Source organism: Lissotriton vulgaris, chromosome 5, assembly GCF_964263255.1.
Source record: "Lissotriton vulgaris chromosome 5, aLisVul1.2, whole genome shotgun sequence".
Taxonomy (NCBI): Eukaryota; Metazoa; Chordata; class Amphibia; order Caudata; family Salamandridae; genus Lissotriton; species Lissotriton vulgaris.
The window spans coordinates 696,920,806-696,939,241 of NC_141693.1; the positions used below are offsets into that span (position 1 = coordinate 696,920,806).

Genomic DNA, 18,436 nt, shown 5'->3' on the forward strand with positions numbered 1-18,436 from the left:
CAAACACTTTTTTGATGGAAAATTGTGCTTTGTCCAAGGAAGCAAAAGTGGACACATATCGGCTGAGATCCTTGACAGGGGAATCACCAAACAAAAGTCTGTCAGCCTTGACACCAGGATCCTGGGAAGCCAAGTTAGCCAACTTCGGGTCCAATTTGATTAACAGGCCCTTACGGCGCTCATGAATGATCGCTGCATTTGCATTACCTAAAAGGCAAAAGGATCTCTGGAGCCACAAAGAAATTTCTTCAGGATTAAGATCCGAACCTTCCAAACGGGCTGTCTCCGCCATATCCAAGACCCGGGCCAAAGGACCCACCATGTCTAACAGCTGGTCCTGGCAAGTGGACCAAGCTTTATCCACACCCTTGCGTGGATCTTTGCCAAATTTCGAAAAGAAAGTAAGGAGAGGTTGATCTATGGAGGGAGTAACGGTAACATGACAAAGAAGGGAAGGTTTGGGACATTCGGATTTGAGTTTTGCCCAAACAGACTTGTCCAAGGGAAGACGGAGCTTAGAAGATATGTACTCTTCCATGTGAGGAGTGGGGAACCACTCTGTAGAATTAGGATGTCTGATAGTAGAGGGGTCAAACATAGGATTGCCCTCCATATCTAGAATGGGCTGAGACGCAAAAGCATCTAATCTAGCTTTCTTGGGGGAAGGAGGGTCAACCAATTGAAAGAAACTGTCAAATCATCAGTGTCACCCATATCATCATCATCATCCGTGTCAGGAATAGTGTCAATGACCAGCCTTATAGGAACCTCCACATTTTTTGCCTTGGATTTACTTTTTGATATAGTAACCTTAAACCCCTCCTTGGTAGGAGGTCTGGGAGGAACCACGTCCTCAGTCAAATGCGAGGAGGACTCGCAACCCAACAGTAACACATTTTTCGAAAGAGATGTGGAAGGAACCAGTTTACGCTTTCTGCTTTCCCCCGCCGAATGGGCCAAAGCTTTGGTCATGAGGCTCAATAGGGAATTCTCCATGTGTTTGGAAACACGATTCATTGAAGCCTCAACAGCAGTCTCCACAGAATTATTGATAAACTGACTGAGGTCAGTCTTGAAAGCTTCGCTTTCCTCATTGTGCAACTCCTGTGAGCTTGGAATCTACATGACAGAATATGCAGTGAGGGAAGGGTTAACAAGCACCAGGGAAAACAAAGGGGCGTAGATGGGCCGGAATGGCATGGAGACACTCCCCTGGGGGCGGGCACTGAGTTCGTCAAAAAACGGGAGACAGACGAGCCGCAGGAAGCCACACAGAACACACTCGGATAAGCAGCCGGAAAGGAGAAGGGAGCAGGAAGCGAGTGCAGCGGTACAAACCAGATGCTGCAGTGCGCGGGGGGGGGGGCCGGAACGAAAGGAAAATTAGCACGAACGCGCTCAAGTCACAGCAAGATAATATGATAGCAAAATAATCAATAACCAAGACAACAAATGCCCAAATACAACAAAAACAGTAGAGAAAACAGTAAATGCGGCTCATATGACTGCGTAGCAGCAAGAAAAGAGGACTACGTGTGGTCAGAGCTGGCCATATATACTATCCTGATTATCATTGGTCCATTGTTTGTTTTCTCTAATCCCATTGGCCAGTAGTTCTTCTGATGTGCCTTCTGGGTATTTGTAGTTGTTACTTATCTTGCTGCTATTGAGAATAAAGCAAGAAAAGAAGGCATAATAGGAGCCTCCGTTCTTGACATAAAATCTAGTTTAAACTCCCATCTTCCCCTTTGTGTGTCCTGGCGCACACATCAAATCAAGACACACATTCAATTTGTCTTCTCATTAGACTCATTCTTTTACCATGAGTCAGATTGATTTTCTACTGGACTTCGTGTCGTGTGTATCGCCGAGTATGGAACACAAGTGACTTACAAACCCCATCGCTATATGTATGGTGCTCCACCTCTCCTACATTATAGGATCAGACCGACTGTCCCGGTCGCTTAGGACTTCTAATAGTAAAGATCATGGAGGGACTGGTTACACGTCCTCCCCAAAGTGGTGGCCATCTTGGAATACCCTGTGCAGAATAACATACACCGCTGTCTACCACAATTTTCCACACGATTCAAAACAAAGGACAAGTCTTCAAATTGATCTCAAGTTAGCTAATCAACCCATATGCTTCATGAGAAACGCCCCTATACCTCCGCTGGATATGATCATCACACACATCAATAATGTTTAAATTCTTGTAAGCAGAGCTATTATAACATTAATAAAATCCACTTTCATAAGCCCCGGGTTAAAATATGACGGAGCGCCTCAGTCGCTATCTATCCTCCAATACTACCAGCATTTATTGGCTTGTGGACGCCATCTTTCAATAGTGTTGGTTCACAAACCACATAAAAGTGATTTTACCATTAACCATTTACCATTATTATTGTGGTGTACCAATGGCATTTTTTATCTAAGTATCAGAAAATATGTCTCATAGGGAGAGTACCAATGCACAAACTAGGACTGTTTGCTACAAATTTGCTACTTTGTGAACATCTGCCATGAGAAACTGTCCTCTTGTACTTGTCCATACCCATTTTTCTAAAGAACTATTGTTCAAAGTACACACACTGGATGGTTCAACAGCTTACATGATGATTACCACCTATTTGCTATAATAGGTATCTTATTTATGTTGCATGACAATCACCCTGTACAAACTGACCAACCGACTGAGTGATCTGACCAGATGAGGTGGCCCAGAAGGTGTCACCCTAGAACTTGAGGGTTATATTATACATTGTGTGAAGAAGAGACGAGGAGAATCTTGCACTTTTGCCGACTAAGAGACACATAATTTGTTTCTTTGTGGACTCTCTTGTCTTTGCTTTGGCTGGCGTGTAACTGTGTGCACTGTTCCTAGACTCATTCCCTCTTGGGGAAGAACCTTTAAGTTGACATGATTCATGTCCTTTCCAAAATTCTTATATGCATATTCTCTTCTTAACTTACTGATAAAAATCAAACTTTAACTAAATACTGTTTCTGTCTCTCCATGACTCGTCTCCAATAATTGATTGTGCATTTCAGTTTAGTATCAATGAGGGATGAAAATTCTAATAGACAGGTCTCTGGTCAACAGATACTAATGCTACTATTCTGTATAGCTCTAACTGAATTATTGGTTTGCAAGATTTTAGTTTGACTGAATTTGTTCAGGAGATTTGGTCCAGCTGTGATATTTCTATATTTGTATAGCGTAGTTTTGAGAATTATATACATAATTAGTATTGTTATGTTATGAGTTTGTGGTCAGTTATTCAATTCCTGGTCCTCACTGGATAACTAGATTGGATCCCCTATATCCGATCCCTCTCTGCACAATTCATGCTCCATCAGAGGACCAAGTAAAGAGGCGTAAAAGCGCTACAACACCTTTCTCTTGTTTACATTGTCAGTAAGCAATGACATTGGCTGAAGTGAAACAGCTGCAGCCTCTTTCCACCAAGGACATCTGTACCTCGGTCTGGTTGATACACATGTGTACAGTAACTCCCAGTATATTTATTTACTTATTTATTATTTATTTTTGTGTTTTATAGAGCGGGACCCAGACCTGTGAGGGTATCAGAGTGCTTTACAGGATTGACTGGTGGTATACAAAAGACTTAGGAGGGGAGGGAGCCATTGGGACAAAGACAGGTAGAAACAATTTATAGGAACATCAAGCAGTCTCAATACCAGGATACATTTGGGATCAGAACAAGTGGATACATTGAACAAGAAAAAAAAGCAGTCTCAAATCCCGGGTGGGATGCCCGGAAGAGCCGGGAAATGCTGTAGTGGTAGGTGGAACTAGGTCGCAGAGGTGATTGTAATGTGAGCGTTAGGAGAGGAATTTGCCCATTAGGAACGTTTGGGCCTCCTTTTTGAAGCACGCCAAAGACGATAGTCTTCTGATGGCGAACGGGAGTGAGTTCCATATTCTTGGGGCAGCTCCAGAAAAAGGCCCGATTGTACTTTTTTTTTTCTGAAGCATGCGGGTTGGAGCAAAAGGTCTCTGGCGGACCAGTAGTTTCTGGCTCTTTTGGATATCACGAGTTTCTGGGCAAGAAATGCAGGGATCTTGGAATAAAGGGCCTTGTGAGTGATGCAAGCCAGCTTAAATTGGATTCTGGCCTCAAGAGGAAGCCAATTCAGAGCTTTAAGTTGGGGTGAGATGTGGTTGAATTTCTTCGAACCAGTTAGGAGTCTGGCGGCGGCATTCAGGCAGGCTTTCAAAGGGGCCGGAGAGTTCTTGGGTAGACCTGCGAGGGTAGAGCATCCATATTCTAGTCTGGAGATGACTAGTGTCTGAATTGCCGTTTTTAGGTCGGGAGTGTCGAGGAAAGGTTTCAGGTTTCTAAGTTAGCTCAGGTGAAATCTAGCAGTTTGAGCCATCGAGTTGATATGGCCACACATGTTCAGGCTACTAGAAGACACTGTGCCTCGGCACTCCAGACGTACTTATTTTAGTCTAGACAAATAGGTAAAAGAAAATGCAATACACAAAATATTTTCTCAAATCTGCTCACGACCGCAAATCAATCTTAATCATACAAGAAATTTCTTGGATCTTTCATGAAGATTTTTAAGTGTCTGATAACAATGCTCCACTTTGCACTAATGACATATCAGTCCAGTGTAGAGACACAAACAATATTTGAACAGATTGAATGTATGTTCCTGATGTTTCCCTTGGTGTCAAAGAGATGATGGCAGCAGACACGTGTTTCGTTACTCACTGTAACTTCTTCAAGGCTTTAATTCTTAATTCTCCCGCTATTCTAGGTGAGGAACAGCGTGAAATCTAAAATGTTAAGAGATTCCAAAGTATCGTTATATGAAAGGCATCAAGATTTCAAGAAGTCATATGTCTGATCCACATGAGAATTCAGTAGGTCTCAGGTTGGGTCCTAGAAGAGAATGGCCAGATCCCAGGTTTCAGTTTCTGAAGTTGTCAAGCTTATTGCGGAAACACAGTGTCCTTGTTCAGAAAAATTAATTTTAAGGACGTTATCTTAAATCGTATGCTATATAAACAAAGAATATTCGAGGGCTAGGATATGCCCTTTTGATATGTAAAGATAGGGTGCACAAGAGCTGTGCTATGACCCTAGTCTTCGGAGAGCCCGCCAATCGAAACTCTGTCTCCTCTAGTCCCGCAACGTACAGGTATCGATGTTCAGGCTGCCGTCTAGGGTAATTCCAAGGGATTTAGCACAGTCCACAATGGTAGGAGAGCAGTTTAGCCCTGTGATAGCCTTGATCCCATTCTTGAATGTCTCGATTGGTTTTTGGTGGTGAGATTAGAAGGAACTCAGTTTTCTTTGTGTTTAGTTTGAGCTGGTTAGAGTTGAGCCAGTGAACAGTTAGCTTCAAGGCCTCAGTCAAAAAGAGCAAGTCCTCGGGAGAAGTGATTTTAATGTAGATCTGTGTGTTGTCAGCATATATGTGGTAGGAGATATTGGCGGTGCATAGCACCTCGAGAGAGTGATTCAGGGTAAAGATTGAAGAGTGTAGGGGATAGAGTTGATCCTTGGGGGACTCCAACCGTGATCGGAGAGGGAGCGGATAGGTTGCCGTTGATCAGGACTCTCTGTGAGCAGTTCTGGAGGAAGGACCTAAACCATTCAAGAACTGTGCCATCCAGGCCCATCCTGAGTTTGAGGCGTTTAAGGAGTGTTTGTGGTTAACAGTATAGAAGCCCATGGATAGGTCTAGGAGGATTAGGAGACAGGTTTTGCCTTGGTCAAGGGCTTGGAGGGCCTGAACCCATATTGGAATTTGTCTACTAGGTGGAAGTTAGTGATGTGTAGGCACAACTGCTGTTGCACCCATTTCTCCAGAACTTTAGCTAGGAGTGAGATGTTAGAAATAGGTCTGTAGTTGTCAGGGGTAGCAGGATCTAGCGTATGTTTTTTAAGATGGGAACATCTTAAAAGGTGTCGATCCCTGTAGGAGGGAAGTGTTGATTATTGCAGTCCAAGAAGGGATGATAGCCTGAGAGGCGGCGGCTAAGCAGTTAGATGGGAGAGGTTCATTGAAGTGGTTGTTAGGGTTTAAGGAGGATAGAATTTTCGAGACAGAGTGTTCGGCATAGACTTTGAAGTTGCAACAGTGCGCTTGGTTTTTGGGTGAAATCTGGGTGGGCATCACGGAGTGAAGAGGTGGAGCCGGCGGAGATTTGGAGTAGGTAGCGGACTTGTGTTCCTTTCCTAGAGCAGAGATTTTGTCACAGAATAAGGAGAAAAATTCCTCGCATGATTTTAGAGATAAAGGGATTTCTTTGGAGGTTTTTGACAGTTTGTTGGATTGATGTTTGACCAAATCGAATAGCTTGCAAAGTCTATTCTTGGCGTTCTCCAGTTCTGTTCTGAAGAATTATTTTTTAGAGTTGAGGATTTTCTTATTGTATGCATTTCTGGCCTGGTGGAGAAGTTTGAGATGGGCTACAGATGGGTGCTGTTTCCAGTTCCGTTCTATCTGCCGGAGGGCTCTCCTTTCTTTGTTGAGGGATCCGTTGAACCAGGCGTTCTTATCGTTGATGTGGTTTTTTTTTGTTTTAGCGGAGCAAGGTCATCGAGAATGTTGGATATAGTTGTGGAATAATGTTCGGTGAGGTTGTTGATTGTGGTAAAATGGGTGGAGAGTTCAGTTTCACAGCGAGCAGCCAATTTCTCATGATCAAGGTTCTTGCTGTCTCTAACCTATTGTTTGGGAATCACGGGTTGTGGTGTCCATGTCTTGTAGGTGCCAGGTAGATGGAAGGTGATAGCATGGTGGTCAGACCAATCGCATGGATCTATGGAGATGAGTTTGCCCGCAGATTCCTTGGCGATGATCCAGTCTAGAGTGGCGCCTTTCGAGTGAGTGGGGAGAGACCAGGCTTGGGTAAAGGCTTGGTAGGCCAAGAAGTCTCTGATGGACCTGAGGGTCCTTGGGGCCATTCCAGTGCAAGTTGAAGTCGCCAAGGAAAATGTCATTGGAGTTGTGGGAGGCCTTGGCCGTGATGATTTCCATGAGGTAGTCAGGGAAAGTGCCATTTATGCCTGGGGGTGGTAAAAGATGTGCAGTCTGCACAGTGGGTTGGTGTTGCTGCAAATGGAGAATGCAAGGTATTTGTAGGAGTCTGTAGGATCAGACAGAAGTTCAGTGACAAGGAGGTTAGAGCGGTAGATGCAGGCAATGCCTCCCCCTTTTTCTTTGATTGCCTGTTCAGCCTTTTAATGTCATAGTTGGGCGGGAATAAGAAGTCTAGGCAGGGCGATGAGGATTCATTTAGCCAAGATTCAGTCAAGATCGCTAAGTCCGAGTCTTGGCTCGGGATGAGAGCAGCGACATCAGAGGCATGCTTTACCACTGAGCAGCAGTTAATTAGGAGTCTGGATAGAGGGGGGTCAGAGTGTGTGTCGTGAGTAGGGGCGAGGGCGCAGGTGTCTCAGGGATAACAGTAATGGGTGGAGAAGGGGCTCGGAGTAAGACAGGGGAGTAGAGTTCTGAGAGAGCCTGAGATTCAAGAGAGAGAGTTCAGTGAGGTGCAGGAAATTCTTTTGGTCCACAATGGAGTTGTGGATGCTCAAGGTTTGTTTGGTAGCTCTGCGGTGGAGAGTATTAATATCCCTATAGGAAGGATGCTCTTGCGGGCAGGGGGCCGATGGTATGGGAGCAATTCTGATGGAGTGTGCTGTTGGCCTAGTAGTGAAGCTAGGTGGACCAGAGTCATGAGCCCTTGCTGGGGTTTCAATATCCATATGTGAGGGAGGTTTTTGCGGGCAGGGGGTTGAAGGTTTGGGGATGCTTCTGATGGCATGTGCTGGTGGCATGGTAGAGGGCTAGGTCGGCTAGAGATGAGAGCCCTAGTGGGTGTTTCAGTGGACCTAGGAGAGGGAAGAGCTCGCAGGCTGGAGGTCAGTGGTATGGGCACACTGCGGTTGACATGCGCTGGAGGCTTGGTAGAGGGGCTAGTTCGACCTGTGTCAGGAGCCCTATCATGGATGGTTGGTGAAAGGCTAGGCTCCCTTGGCGGATTGGGCGAGGGAAGGTGCGGGGGAGCGTGGACAGAGGAGGGACGTGCATATATTTTTTAAGGAGAGTGTAGAGGTCCGCAAATTTATTGAGGTCTTTTGTTGGAGCTTGGATCAGGATGATGCAGTTTTTGTGTACAGTGATGGTGAGGTCAGCACGCAGGTTTGAGGATGGTGCGATCGTGAGTTTATTGCTGTATGGAATGTTACTGGTTTTGTGTACCTTAGGGAGGTACGAGAAGGCTATGCGCTATTGGGATGTTCTCCTTGAGTAGAAGATTAGGTCATTGATGACTGTGCCCTTGTCTGCGCTGGATCGCAGGTTGGAGACTAGGGTCTCAGGATGACTTTTCAGGATGTTTGAAGGATTTAGCGGCGGTTTTGGAGAGAGATTGGTTAGAGGCGGCAGACCCGAGAGCAGAGGACGGCCTGAGACCAGGGTTTGATTCCCGGCGCGGCAGGTTTATGGACCAGGGTCAGCGGACTCGATAATTCTCTCGCCTCGGTGCCCACTCTGATCAGCGATCACACTCGGCAACTCTGGGCATTAGCTTGCCTTATCTTCACTAACGGCCCCACCAGACCGCCGGGGATGCCTGGTCTCACCCTGGAGATACCCATTAAGGGACCATCTCTCAGGGAAGCCAGGAAGGGTTTCGCAGCGGTCGAAGCGCCTTGGGACCCTACGGGTAAGTAGTGCGCTATATAAATGCCAATACATACATACAACGGTGTAGGAGTTGTCTCCCGTTGGGGTCAGGTCGGGCCCAGCCATAATGGGGAGAAAGGGGAAATGCTCGCCCAAAAGGTCTGTTAAGAGTACTGAAGTATGTAGGTAGAAGATCCTATAAAAGGCCTGCCCTATAAGCTGGGCCTACCTAAAGAAAGTGCTTTAGTGCTGTGATGACTAACCCCAACTTAAGGGATCCACAGTATAGTAAAGGTAAAATTAAATCCAACAAATAGAAATAGGCCATCCATTGTTCAGTGGGGATTACCAGGTCTCATTTAGTAGAATGGATTGAGAAAGCTGTTAATCGTATGATCATGCCAAGATGGCCGCTGCAGAAGTTCGAACAGTCCTCTTTCTCCTACTATGATGTTCTTTGATCAGTCCTCTTTCACTTGCAATGAGGATATATGTATTCCTAAACCTATATTGTGGACTGTGGTGGGAAGAAGCCGAATGAGAGTATATTTTAATAGCCAATGGTTAAAGAGGGATAGCAAAATGCCATAACTTTGAATATAAGATTACGTTGACGGCTTTGAGGCACTTAGTCTGCTCACTCATGCAAGTGTTCTTGTATCCACAGAGGGCTTGCTGAATGTGATCCAGAACAGCAGGCTCCTGGGACAGATGCATCCTGGGACTGCATTTGGAGAACTTGCTATTCTATACAACTGCAAAAGAACAGCCACAGTTAAAGGTAAGATGCGATTTATTATACCTGTTTGTGTGAGGTATTTTCCTACACATATGCATTGGTCACATTATTGAACAAGCTGCTAAGTAGATGCATGGTAATAGGTTGCATGCCATTATTAATAATCATTCCTACAGTGACTCAAGAAACATGGAATGAAATGGAAAGAGAGAGGAGAGCTAAGCAAGAGAAAGTGATAAAGAAAGAGAGATAGAGAATGCAGCAGAGCCTTATGGATTTAACCCAGATCTTTTGACTGGAGGAGAATGTTTGCATTGTCAGCATTCCGCCCATCATGTGTTTGCTGTAGCACCAAATGGAGAGGAAAGGAATGTGCCATATCTATTAAGATTTGGTGTATCCCTGCTCTTTCCCTGCGCTGGTGCACTGTGTGCTGCCTAGCACCAATGCAGTCACCCTTGCGCCACAGTGCAAGGGAGCCAGTGCTGCAGGGGGGATTGTTTTGTGCAGAAAGGGACACCTGCATAAAAACAATTCTTAGAGGTGTTTACCTCTTTCCAAGTGATCTGCAGAAAACAGCACACTTAGAAAGAGGAGACAATGATGTGAAATAAAGATTTTTCTCCTTAATGCACCTCTATCGGAAACACGTATAATTTTGGGGCATTCCCATGTTTCCCACTCTTAGAAAATCTTGGAATGTGGCAAAAAGCATGGATGGATGCGTGGAAACACCCACTCCTCACCCATGTAACGCCTTTTCAAGCGCAGAGTAACCTGTGCTGCCTTGCGTTACTCTGGATTTACAAAGCCACACAGGGCCACGCAAGGTGGTGTGACTTGACAAATCTCACTTAAGCATTGCATTGCCCTTGCATAACCTTGCGTAAACTCAAGGGAAATGCAGTCCTTTAGTAAATCTGGCCCTTGATATAGCGGAGTCAGATAGAAGATATTTATTGCTGCATGCTGGTGCAATAGTCCAGGTCAAAAAATGTTTTGGTTGTTTTCTTAATATACCTTATTAAATGCAACTAAAGAAACTTCCTCTATTGCTTTTCAGTCCAAGGGCAGCAATCAAAGCTTATCTCTTATCTTGCAAGCTGATCTGATGTGGTAATTTGTTCTGTATTTGTTAGTTGCCTGATATTTTATGCCGATAGAGTGAGATTTGACCTTTGACATATGTGAGAGACCACGATTTCTATATGATGCCCAACAACTGTTTTGATATTTTTTATCATATGTAAAAAGATGAAAACGATATTATTATCAGGTGCAACGTGAGTCCTTTATTGATCTGCTGGAAGTATAGGAAATAAATTATTCAAAACTCAGAAACACACAAAAAAGACATTTTTTGACTGGACATTTGCTTTAAAATACATTGGACAAAGCAGCAATCTTTTCATTGTAGAGATGTCGAACAATGAGCAGTCGATGTCATTTCTGTCACCACATTTCCCCTAAAGAATTATGGAAAGTTCTGGAAGCCCAGACACATTGACGAGTTGAAGAGAACTTCTCTGCGACCGCTGTACTCAGCCATCTTCCTTCTACTGCAAGGGCCAGAAGGCATGCTCTCTGGTTTCACTGAATCATTTTGCAGGATGCCACCCCGTATCAGCGTAGTGCACCATTATCTACCTCAGCCTTCTTCCTTGCCACAATCCTAACCAAATGAGAAACTCTTTGACTCGTGCACATTTTTTACCCTTGAAGTTTTAAAATGAAATCATGCACCAACCAGTATGACCCCAACTGGAAGTAAATGCTTGTCGACCCGTAAAAGCCGGATCCAACGTGAGTGCCTTTGTAACCTCCCATGAGGACATCCCCCTGTTATGTGTGTTGCTGCTCGGTAGGCTTTAATTTCAGCCGTCCAGCACTATATTCTCCAAGAGCTTTGTCCTACCTGCTATATCCGGCAGTAAAAAAGGCAGGACACGTTCCCCCCTAACGCATATGCAATGCAATAGGTCTCAGTTTTCCAGGGCACAAGTCCTAAAAAAATAAGTGGGAGGATTGACCAAGTTAGTCACTATGCAAGTGACATCATGACACTTGCCGTCACAGCATATGACGTCACGAAATAGCGCTATAAAAGAAACAAAATAGTGCTATTTAAATTATTTATGTAAATACTGGGACAGACCACCCCACCAGAGAGTCTTAAGGTGTCTGCACTTATATACAGGGTCAGAACAAAGGCCAAATCATGCCTCTCTTAAGTACCTGTGAAGAGATAAAAAAGCTGTGTGCCTTTTGTTTCCATCTGTGGCATTTACATTTAAGTGTGAGGTTCCAGGCCCCTACCAGTCAAGATATTAAGGGAAAAAAGGAGGCCTAGTGGCCCATTAACATTGGCCCAGCTTGGAGGTATAAAAAAGCCCCCTTGCTTCCTGCAAGTTGCTGCTGGAAAAGGAAAGCGGACTCCCCCCTCACTCTGACCCTCAAGGATGGTGATCATCTGACTGTGTAAACCACCTATGTCATTCTCCCCTCACAGGATTTATAGTTATTTTGTCTTTGCTTTTATCTTTATGCATTCTCATTACCTGTAATGTTATGCAATTTTTCTTTTACTATTGATAAGAATTTTGGTATATGTTAAGAATTTATTGTCCGGTAGTAAACTGCAGATCAGCGGTACGCTAGTATTGTATATCTTAGCACGTACATTGCACATTTGGGTGAATCGATGGGGTATGGTTTTACAGTTATAATTAGTCAGCCAACCTTCACTATTTTCTGGTACTAGAATATTATGGAAAGTACCAGAGGTTAGTATGTGCTCTCAAGGGCTGTTATTCTCATAGATTAGAAAGAGTTCATAGTTAAAAGTTTAGATTACTTCTTCTGAGATTTCCATTTCTAAAAAAGATTTGGGCTAGAAGAAAGACTTTTACTCCTCTGTCTTTGTCTATTAATAATTCTTTTTAAATTGTGGATGACAGGCATTTAGCCAGTCATATTCATTGGTATGTTCTAATAGACTTCCCCTAATACTACACCAGAAGTTCCATTAGAAGTGCTGGAGAGTGCCTTTATCTATTCAAAATGTTACTTCATCGTTGCTTCAGCAGCTGAGGCTGAGTGATGGTGCACTGATGTTCATTCAAGAAAGACCCCCATACTTTTCCTTTGTGTATTTAAAGTGCTCTGATACCCACAGGTCTAGCTCTGGCTTAATAAAACGTTATCAATAAAATAAAAAAACGTGCAGGCGCTGCTAAACGTGTGCGGTGTCTTACACTGGGACAAGTTCAACATAATATTTCTGTGGTGCCCAACTTCTTGACAGGGGGGGGGCGGCATCCACCCTGTGAAAATAGTGGGTGGACGCCGAGTACCTGCGTGCATACCCCTGACTCGTGCCTGCACATTTCCAAGTGTTCAAGCTTTTGGCATTGTAAATGACAGTGCCCCCTTTTTTTGTTTTTTGAAAAAATACATACATAATAAATAAAAGGCATTGTCATTTACATTGCCAATAGCTAAACTTGTAAATGAGAGACCTATTGCATTGCAAATGCTTGTTTCCCTGTTCGGCTGATACCACCCCCTCTGAGGCAGCCTCTGCCCATAATATTAAGCCTTGAAGTGTCTTCTGATCTAGCACAGTCACTCCGTTTTTGTCATAATGAGAGACCATTTTACCTGGTTTTAAAATAGCGGCAGTTCTTTGAGGTTCTACAGAATCGCGTCTGCGTTGCTAAGCAACATTTTAATGTGAGAAAGAACGCTGCCCGGAGAAGCGCAGCCTGACCAGAAAAGTGCCAGAGACAAACCCCTATTGAGAGCAGGAAGCAAGCAGCTGAGTTTGGTGAAATGCTGGGCGCTGATTGGTCTGCATGGTTTAAAGTGACAAATCTGTGGGGGACTTCCGTGGGCGTGCCACCAGCTAAAAGGGCGTTATTTTGTCTCCACAATTTTGTTATTTACACAGTCCTCCAAAAGGATGGCACCGCCGGGGGGAGGAGTGATTTGGCAGGAGTTCTGCATAGAGTTTACACACACCTTATCATGTATCATGTGAGAGAAAATTTAAGGCATCTTCTCTTATCGGACTTTCAGAGCCTTCAAGAATAAATAATCAAGCAGTAACACTGAGCCTATTCCAGCAGTTCCAGCCTTTTATTTAGGCATACCTGTAGAGTTATACTGGTGGGGTCAAAGATATGCGGCACACAAAAATACTTTTATTAACTTTATTGAATCTCCGGGAGAACGAGCTATCTGTGTTAGAACTCCGCCCCTCGCGCTCCCAGCATCCCCTGCAGCGTCACGTCATAATAATACTAGAGCGCTACACCACATATCTCCCCCCTTTGACACATCACAATAAAGAAACCGTAACAACAGAAGGAAGGCAAGAAGGGGATCCCTGACAATTGTGAGCGGCAATATACAGGCTCGCTGCTAATAACGGTGGTGGGGAGGGCAGGGTATAAAGGAGGAAGTATATTATGATTTCATATTGTACTCCCTGTATCTTTTGGGTAATACCACTGCTAAGCCCATGCATGTGCGAGTAGAGGGTGTTTGCGTTACTTGTGTCTCCCTCATGTGTGTTCTGGTTTCACTTGTGTTTCCATGCTGGTCACTTATTGAAATTGTGGAGGTTTGTTGTCTGGTGTCTGATTCTCCAGTACCTTAGTTCTCTTGTGGTCTGCTTTGACATGTGGCTTCCGGATTTCTATGTTCCGGTGTATTCTCTGTCTCTTCTTCTCTGACATCTGTTGAACCGCTTCTCTGAGTGTCTGTCTCCTATCCATGCGCTTCATCGTCCAGTCCCGAACTAGTGTTTCCCTTTTGTGATACGGCTCCTGTCTTGTCCCATCCAATTACTTTATTGCACCTGGCCATTCTGCTGAGGGACCATACTTTGCCGTCACGTAATGAAGCAGATCGTGAAGTGGTTTCCTTGACATGCAGAGGGGCGCTCAACTTGCTGTCGCCTTTTTTCCGTAATTCTGCTAACTTCACCCGGACCAACTCACCTCTTTCCAATGTCACTTCTTTTACATTGTGCTGTTTGTTGTAGTGGTCCATGTAGATTTTCCGGGCCCTCTCTAAGTTGCTGCGCACCACTGCTGGGAACCATTTGCTCTGTAGTGTAAGGATCATCCATGCAGTGGTGTCTCTTGTAAACGGATCTCGGCCCCATAAAATCTTAAACGGACTATATCCTGTCTTGTGGGAGTAATGCAGTAGGCCCACACCGTGTGTCTGATTTCCGTCTCCCAAATCTTGCCAACGTTGATGGCAGCCTGCACTGATCCCATGATCACCCGGTTAAATCTCTCTGCGAGACCATTTCTAGCAGAATGATACACCGGGGTGTGCTTGGTCACAATGCCATTCCGTTCTATGAATGAATGAACTGTGGGCCGTTGTCGCACGTAATGACTTTCGGTATTCCCTCTCTCAAAAAGGTGGCTGAGAGGAACGCCAGAGTCCTTTCTGTGTCTTTTTTCACATAGGTCAACTTCCGGCCACTTGGAATCTCGGTCTATCCGGACGATAGCGTACTTGGGAACGCTCCTCGCATCCAGAATAGGGCCTAGAATGTGCACCGACAATTCTTCCCATGGGCTGGCGGGGTTTGTGAAGTTCCCCAAGGGTGGTCCTAGCATGGTTTGCGCTTTGTCCACGTTGCTGCATGGCTCGCAGGCCCTTACGTGCCTCTCCACTTGGCTGTCCACTGCAGGCCACCAGTACGCCGTTTAGTCTTAACGATACCTAGGTGACCCTCGTGCAAGATCATAAGCAGGTGTTCCACCAATTGTTGTGGAGGGATTTCTTTGTCTACTTGCAGGAGGAATATGGCATTGTCCCCTATGGACAATCCTTCCCGGACTTCCCAGAATTTCCGCAGATCAGTGTCCAAGTGCTTCTTCTCTGGCCACCCCTGCGTGATGAATCTTTTGACGGTTCTGAGATAGGGGTCCTTTTCGTACACCGCCTTCCAGTCTTGTGCACTTATGACTTCCTCTTGGTCATCTTGGAAAGCTATCGTATTCTCATCCCATTCTGTGCGCTCAGGCGCCTCTTCCAGGGCCGCAGATCTACTGAGATAGTCAGACACTTTGTTCCTGTTGCCCGGTAGGTATTCTACATCATATACGTAGTCCAGCAGCCTGAGTGTCATTTTTGCAATGAATGGAGTGGCACTGGTGTGTTCACTGGACGTAAGTACTTTAACTAGTGGCTTGTGATCCATTCTGAGCAGAAACTTGGAACCCCAGAGGAACTGACAAAATGTTTCCATCGCCCAGATTGCTGCCAGCATCTCCTTCTTGATGACGCTAAATTTCTCGTCATTGGGGGAGAAGGAGCGAGACGTGAAACTGATGGTTGTTACCACACCGTCCGTGGACCTCTGTGCCAGGGCCGCTCTAAAGCCTCCGCCACTGGCGTCAGTAGTGAAGATGGAAAGTGCAGTTTGGTCAAAGCGGTGTAGAGACACAGCCGCGCAAATATCGTCTTTGATTTGCAGAAATTCCTCATTGGAGGCGGCGGACCAGGCAAAAGCGTTCTTCTCTTTCAGTATCTGGCGTAGATGGTGCGTTTTGGTGGCAACATTTTTTATGAATTTACTGTAGAATTCGGCCACTCCCAGGAATGAACGGACTTCTTCCTTGTTCTGGGGTGTAGGTGCCGACTTGATTGCTTCCACGTTGGCACAGTTGGGGCGCTATTCCTTTGTCGCATATTTCATGACCCAAGTATGTGACTGTGCGGAGGCCGAATTTGCACTTTTTCCACTCTGCTGTAAGGCCGTTCTGTGATAGTATATGTAGTACTGAAGAAAGCTTCGTGTCATGGTCTGAATTGGTTTTTCCCATGATTAGGATGTCATCCTGGAAGTATTGCACTCCACTGATGTCTTTAACACCTTGGCTGCTAGGGGGTTTTCCCCTCCTGTGCTGCTTTCTAAGCTTTCCCTTTGTTCATGAAAAGGTCAACTCGTCATAAGCACAGCTCAACCGTGCCTCATGACGAGCTGGCCTTGTCATGAGCAAGGAAGGGGTTAAATAACTTGTGCATCAGCTTTTGAAACACTGCTGCAGTGGATGCCAATCCAAAGGGCATCCGCTGGAACCTGTAGCATCCGAATGGTGTGATGAAGGATGTCAGTTTCCTGCAGGCGGGTTGTAGCGAGATTTGATGGTACGCCAATGTGAGGTCCACCGTGGAGAACCATTTGATGTCTTTGGTCTGGGCCAACATTTCATTAATTTTGGGCAGTGGGAATTTGTCCACTAAGATGTTTTTATTGAGTTCCCTAAGGTCCATGCAGAGGTGCACCTTTCCATTGGGGTTGCATGCGACTACCAATGGCGCTAACCACTCTGCACTCTCTATTGGTTCGATTACCCCATTGTCTTCAAGGCACTGTAGCTCCTGCTGCACTGCTTCCCTGCAGTTCAATTGGATGGATGGATGGGGGGTCTTGCCTCTTAACAGTGTGGGACACTTACCTTGGTGGTTTGAGCTGCTGCCTGCACGTTTTCTGCCCTGCCGCTGCCCGTGTTGGTCCCCTCCCGCCGCCTCGGTCCACAGCATCGTAGCGAGGCGAGCAGGGAGTGGGGAAACTACAACCCCCAGCATTCTCAGCAGCGGAAGCCGCCTACGCCCTCACCGCGCCCAGAGGCGCATAAATCACAGCTGGGCCCCGGTGGAGCAGGGTTCCTGCCGCTTAACAGCGTGGGACACTTACTTTGGAGGTTGGAGCTGCTGCCTGCATGTTTTTTTGCCCTGCCGCTGCCCGTGTTGGTCCCCTCCCGCCCCCTCGGTCCACAGTATCGTAGCGAGGGAGTAGGGAAACTACAACCTCCAGCATTCTCAGCGGCAGAAGCTGCCTACGCCCTCACCGCGCCCGGAGGCGCATAAATCACAGCTGGGCCCCAGTGGAGCGGGGTCTTGCCTCTTAACAGCATGGACCACTTACCTTGGAAGTTGGAGCTTCTGCCTGCACGTTTTTCTGCCCGGCCGCTGCCTGTGTTGGTCCCCTCCCGCCGCCTCGGTCCACAGCATCGTAGCGAGGTGAGCAGGGAGTAGGGAAACTATAAGCCCCAGCATTCTCAGCGGCGGGAGCCGCCTACGCCCTCACCGTGCCCGGAGGCGCATAAATCACAGCTGCGCTCACGCGTCGCGGGATCGCGCGCGAGTCGCTCCGGGTTAAGCCCGGGACAAGGGCGGTACCTTCTGTGGCTGTCAGAGGCCAGAGGAGGCCGGGCTGGGCCACCCCCCTAACACCCGCACCCCTGCTCGGAGTTTTCAGAATTTTATACCACAAACTGCTAGTAGTCTAGGTACTGTAACAGTTACAGTGGAGGGCAACGATGTCAGCACTATCCCTGAAAACCTAACAACAGTTCAATATTCGACCACTAAGGGTCGGATGGAATCAAGGGAAAAATTGCAACATGTGTGGGTTTGTGCCCCTAATGAGGTCTTGTCTAGTGGCGAGGTAAGGGAAAAGATATCAGAGTCTAGGATTCTAATATGTGGGATTGGATCTGATTCAGACAAGGGTAAACGATCAACTAGTACTGGGCTAGCGGATGGAAGTATAAAAATATTGTCTTGGAATGTGGCCAGGATGAAAAATAAATTGCCCCTGGCCGAGTGGGGCTCCTTCATGGCAATGCACGACATCTGCTTGATGCAGGAAATATGGGGATTGGAGGAAAGTGTAAGGCCTGGTTTTGCTACCTTCAACATTCTGGCAACAACTAGGGGCAGGGGGAGACCATCGGGTGGCCTAACAATATGGGTGGGTACGCACCATGGGCGCCCAGGCGGTCCAAATACAAACTAATTCCCCAGATGTCCAGTGTGTACTTCTAACCTCTCAAAACATGCCCCAGGTGCCCATACTAAATATGTATTCAAGGCCACTTAATAGTGGGCAGGAATCTGAAACAATTGAAGCATTAAAGCACTTTATCCAGACACTTGATCCTTCGGTCGCCCTAGTAGTTGGGGGAGATTTTAATTGTCAGTTCG

The 18,436-nt window shown here is 46.0% G+C and overlaps 1 protein-coding gene across 2 annotated transcripts in view; it reads left to right on the top strand.

The window, feature by feature from the left end:
- Positions 1–18,436, top strand: part of LOC147711410 (cGMP-dependent protein kinase 2-like) — a 2,360,133-nt gene that overhangs the window by 769,876 nt on the left and 1,571,821 nt on the right. For both annotated transcript variants that reach the window (XM_086922130.1, XM_086922129.1), the window contains exon 4: positions 9,347–9,460. In XM_086922130.1, the coding sequence (XP_086778256.1) occupies positions 9,347–9,460 (114 nt within the window). The remainder of the gene's footprint in view (positions 1–9,346; positions 9,461–18,436) is intronic.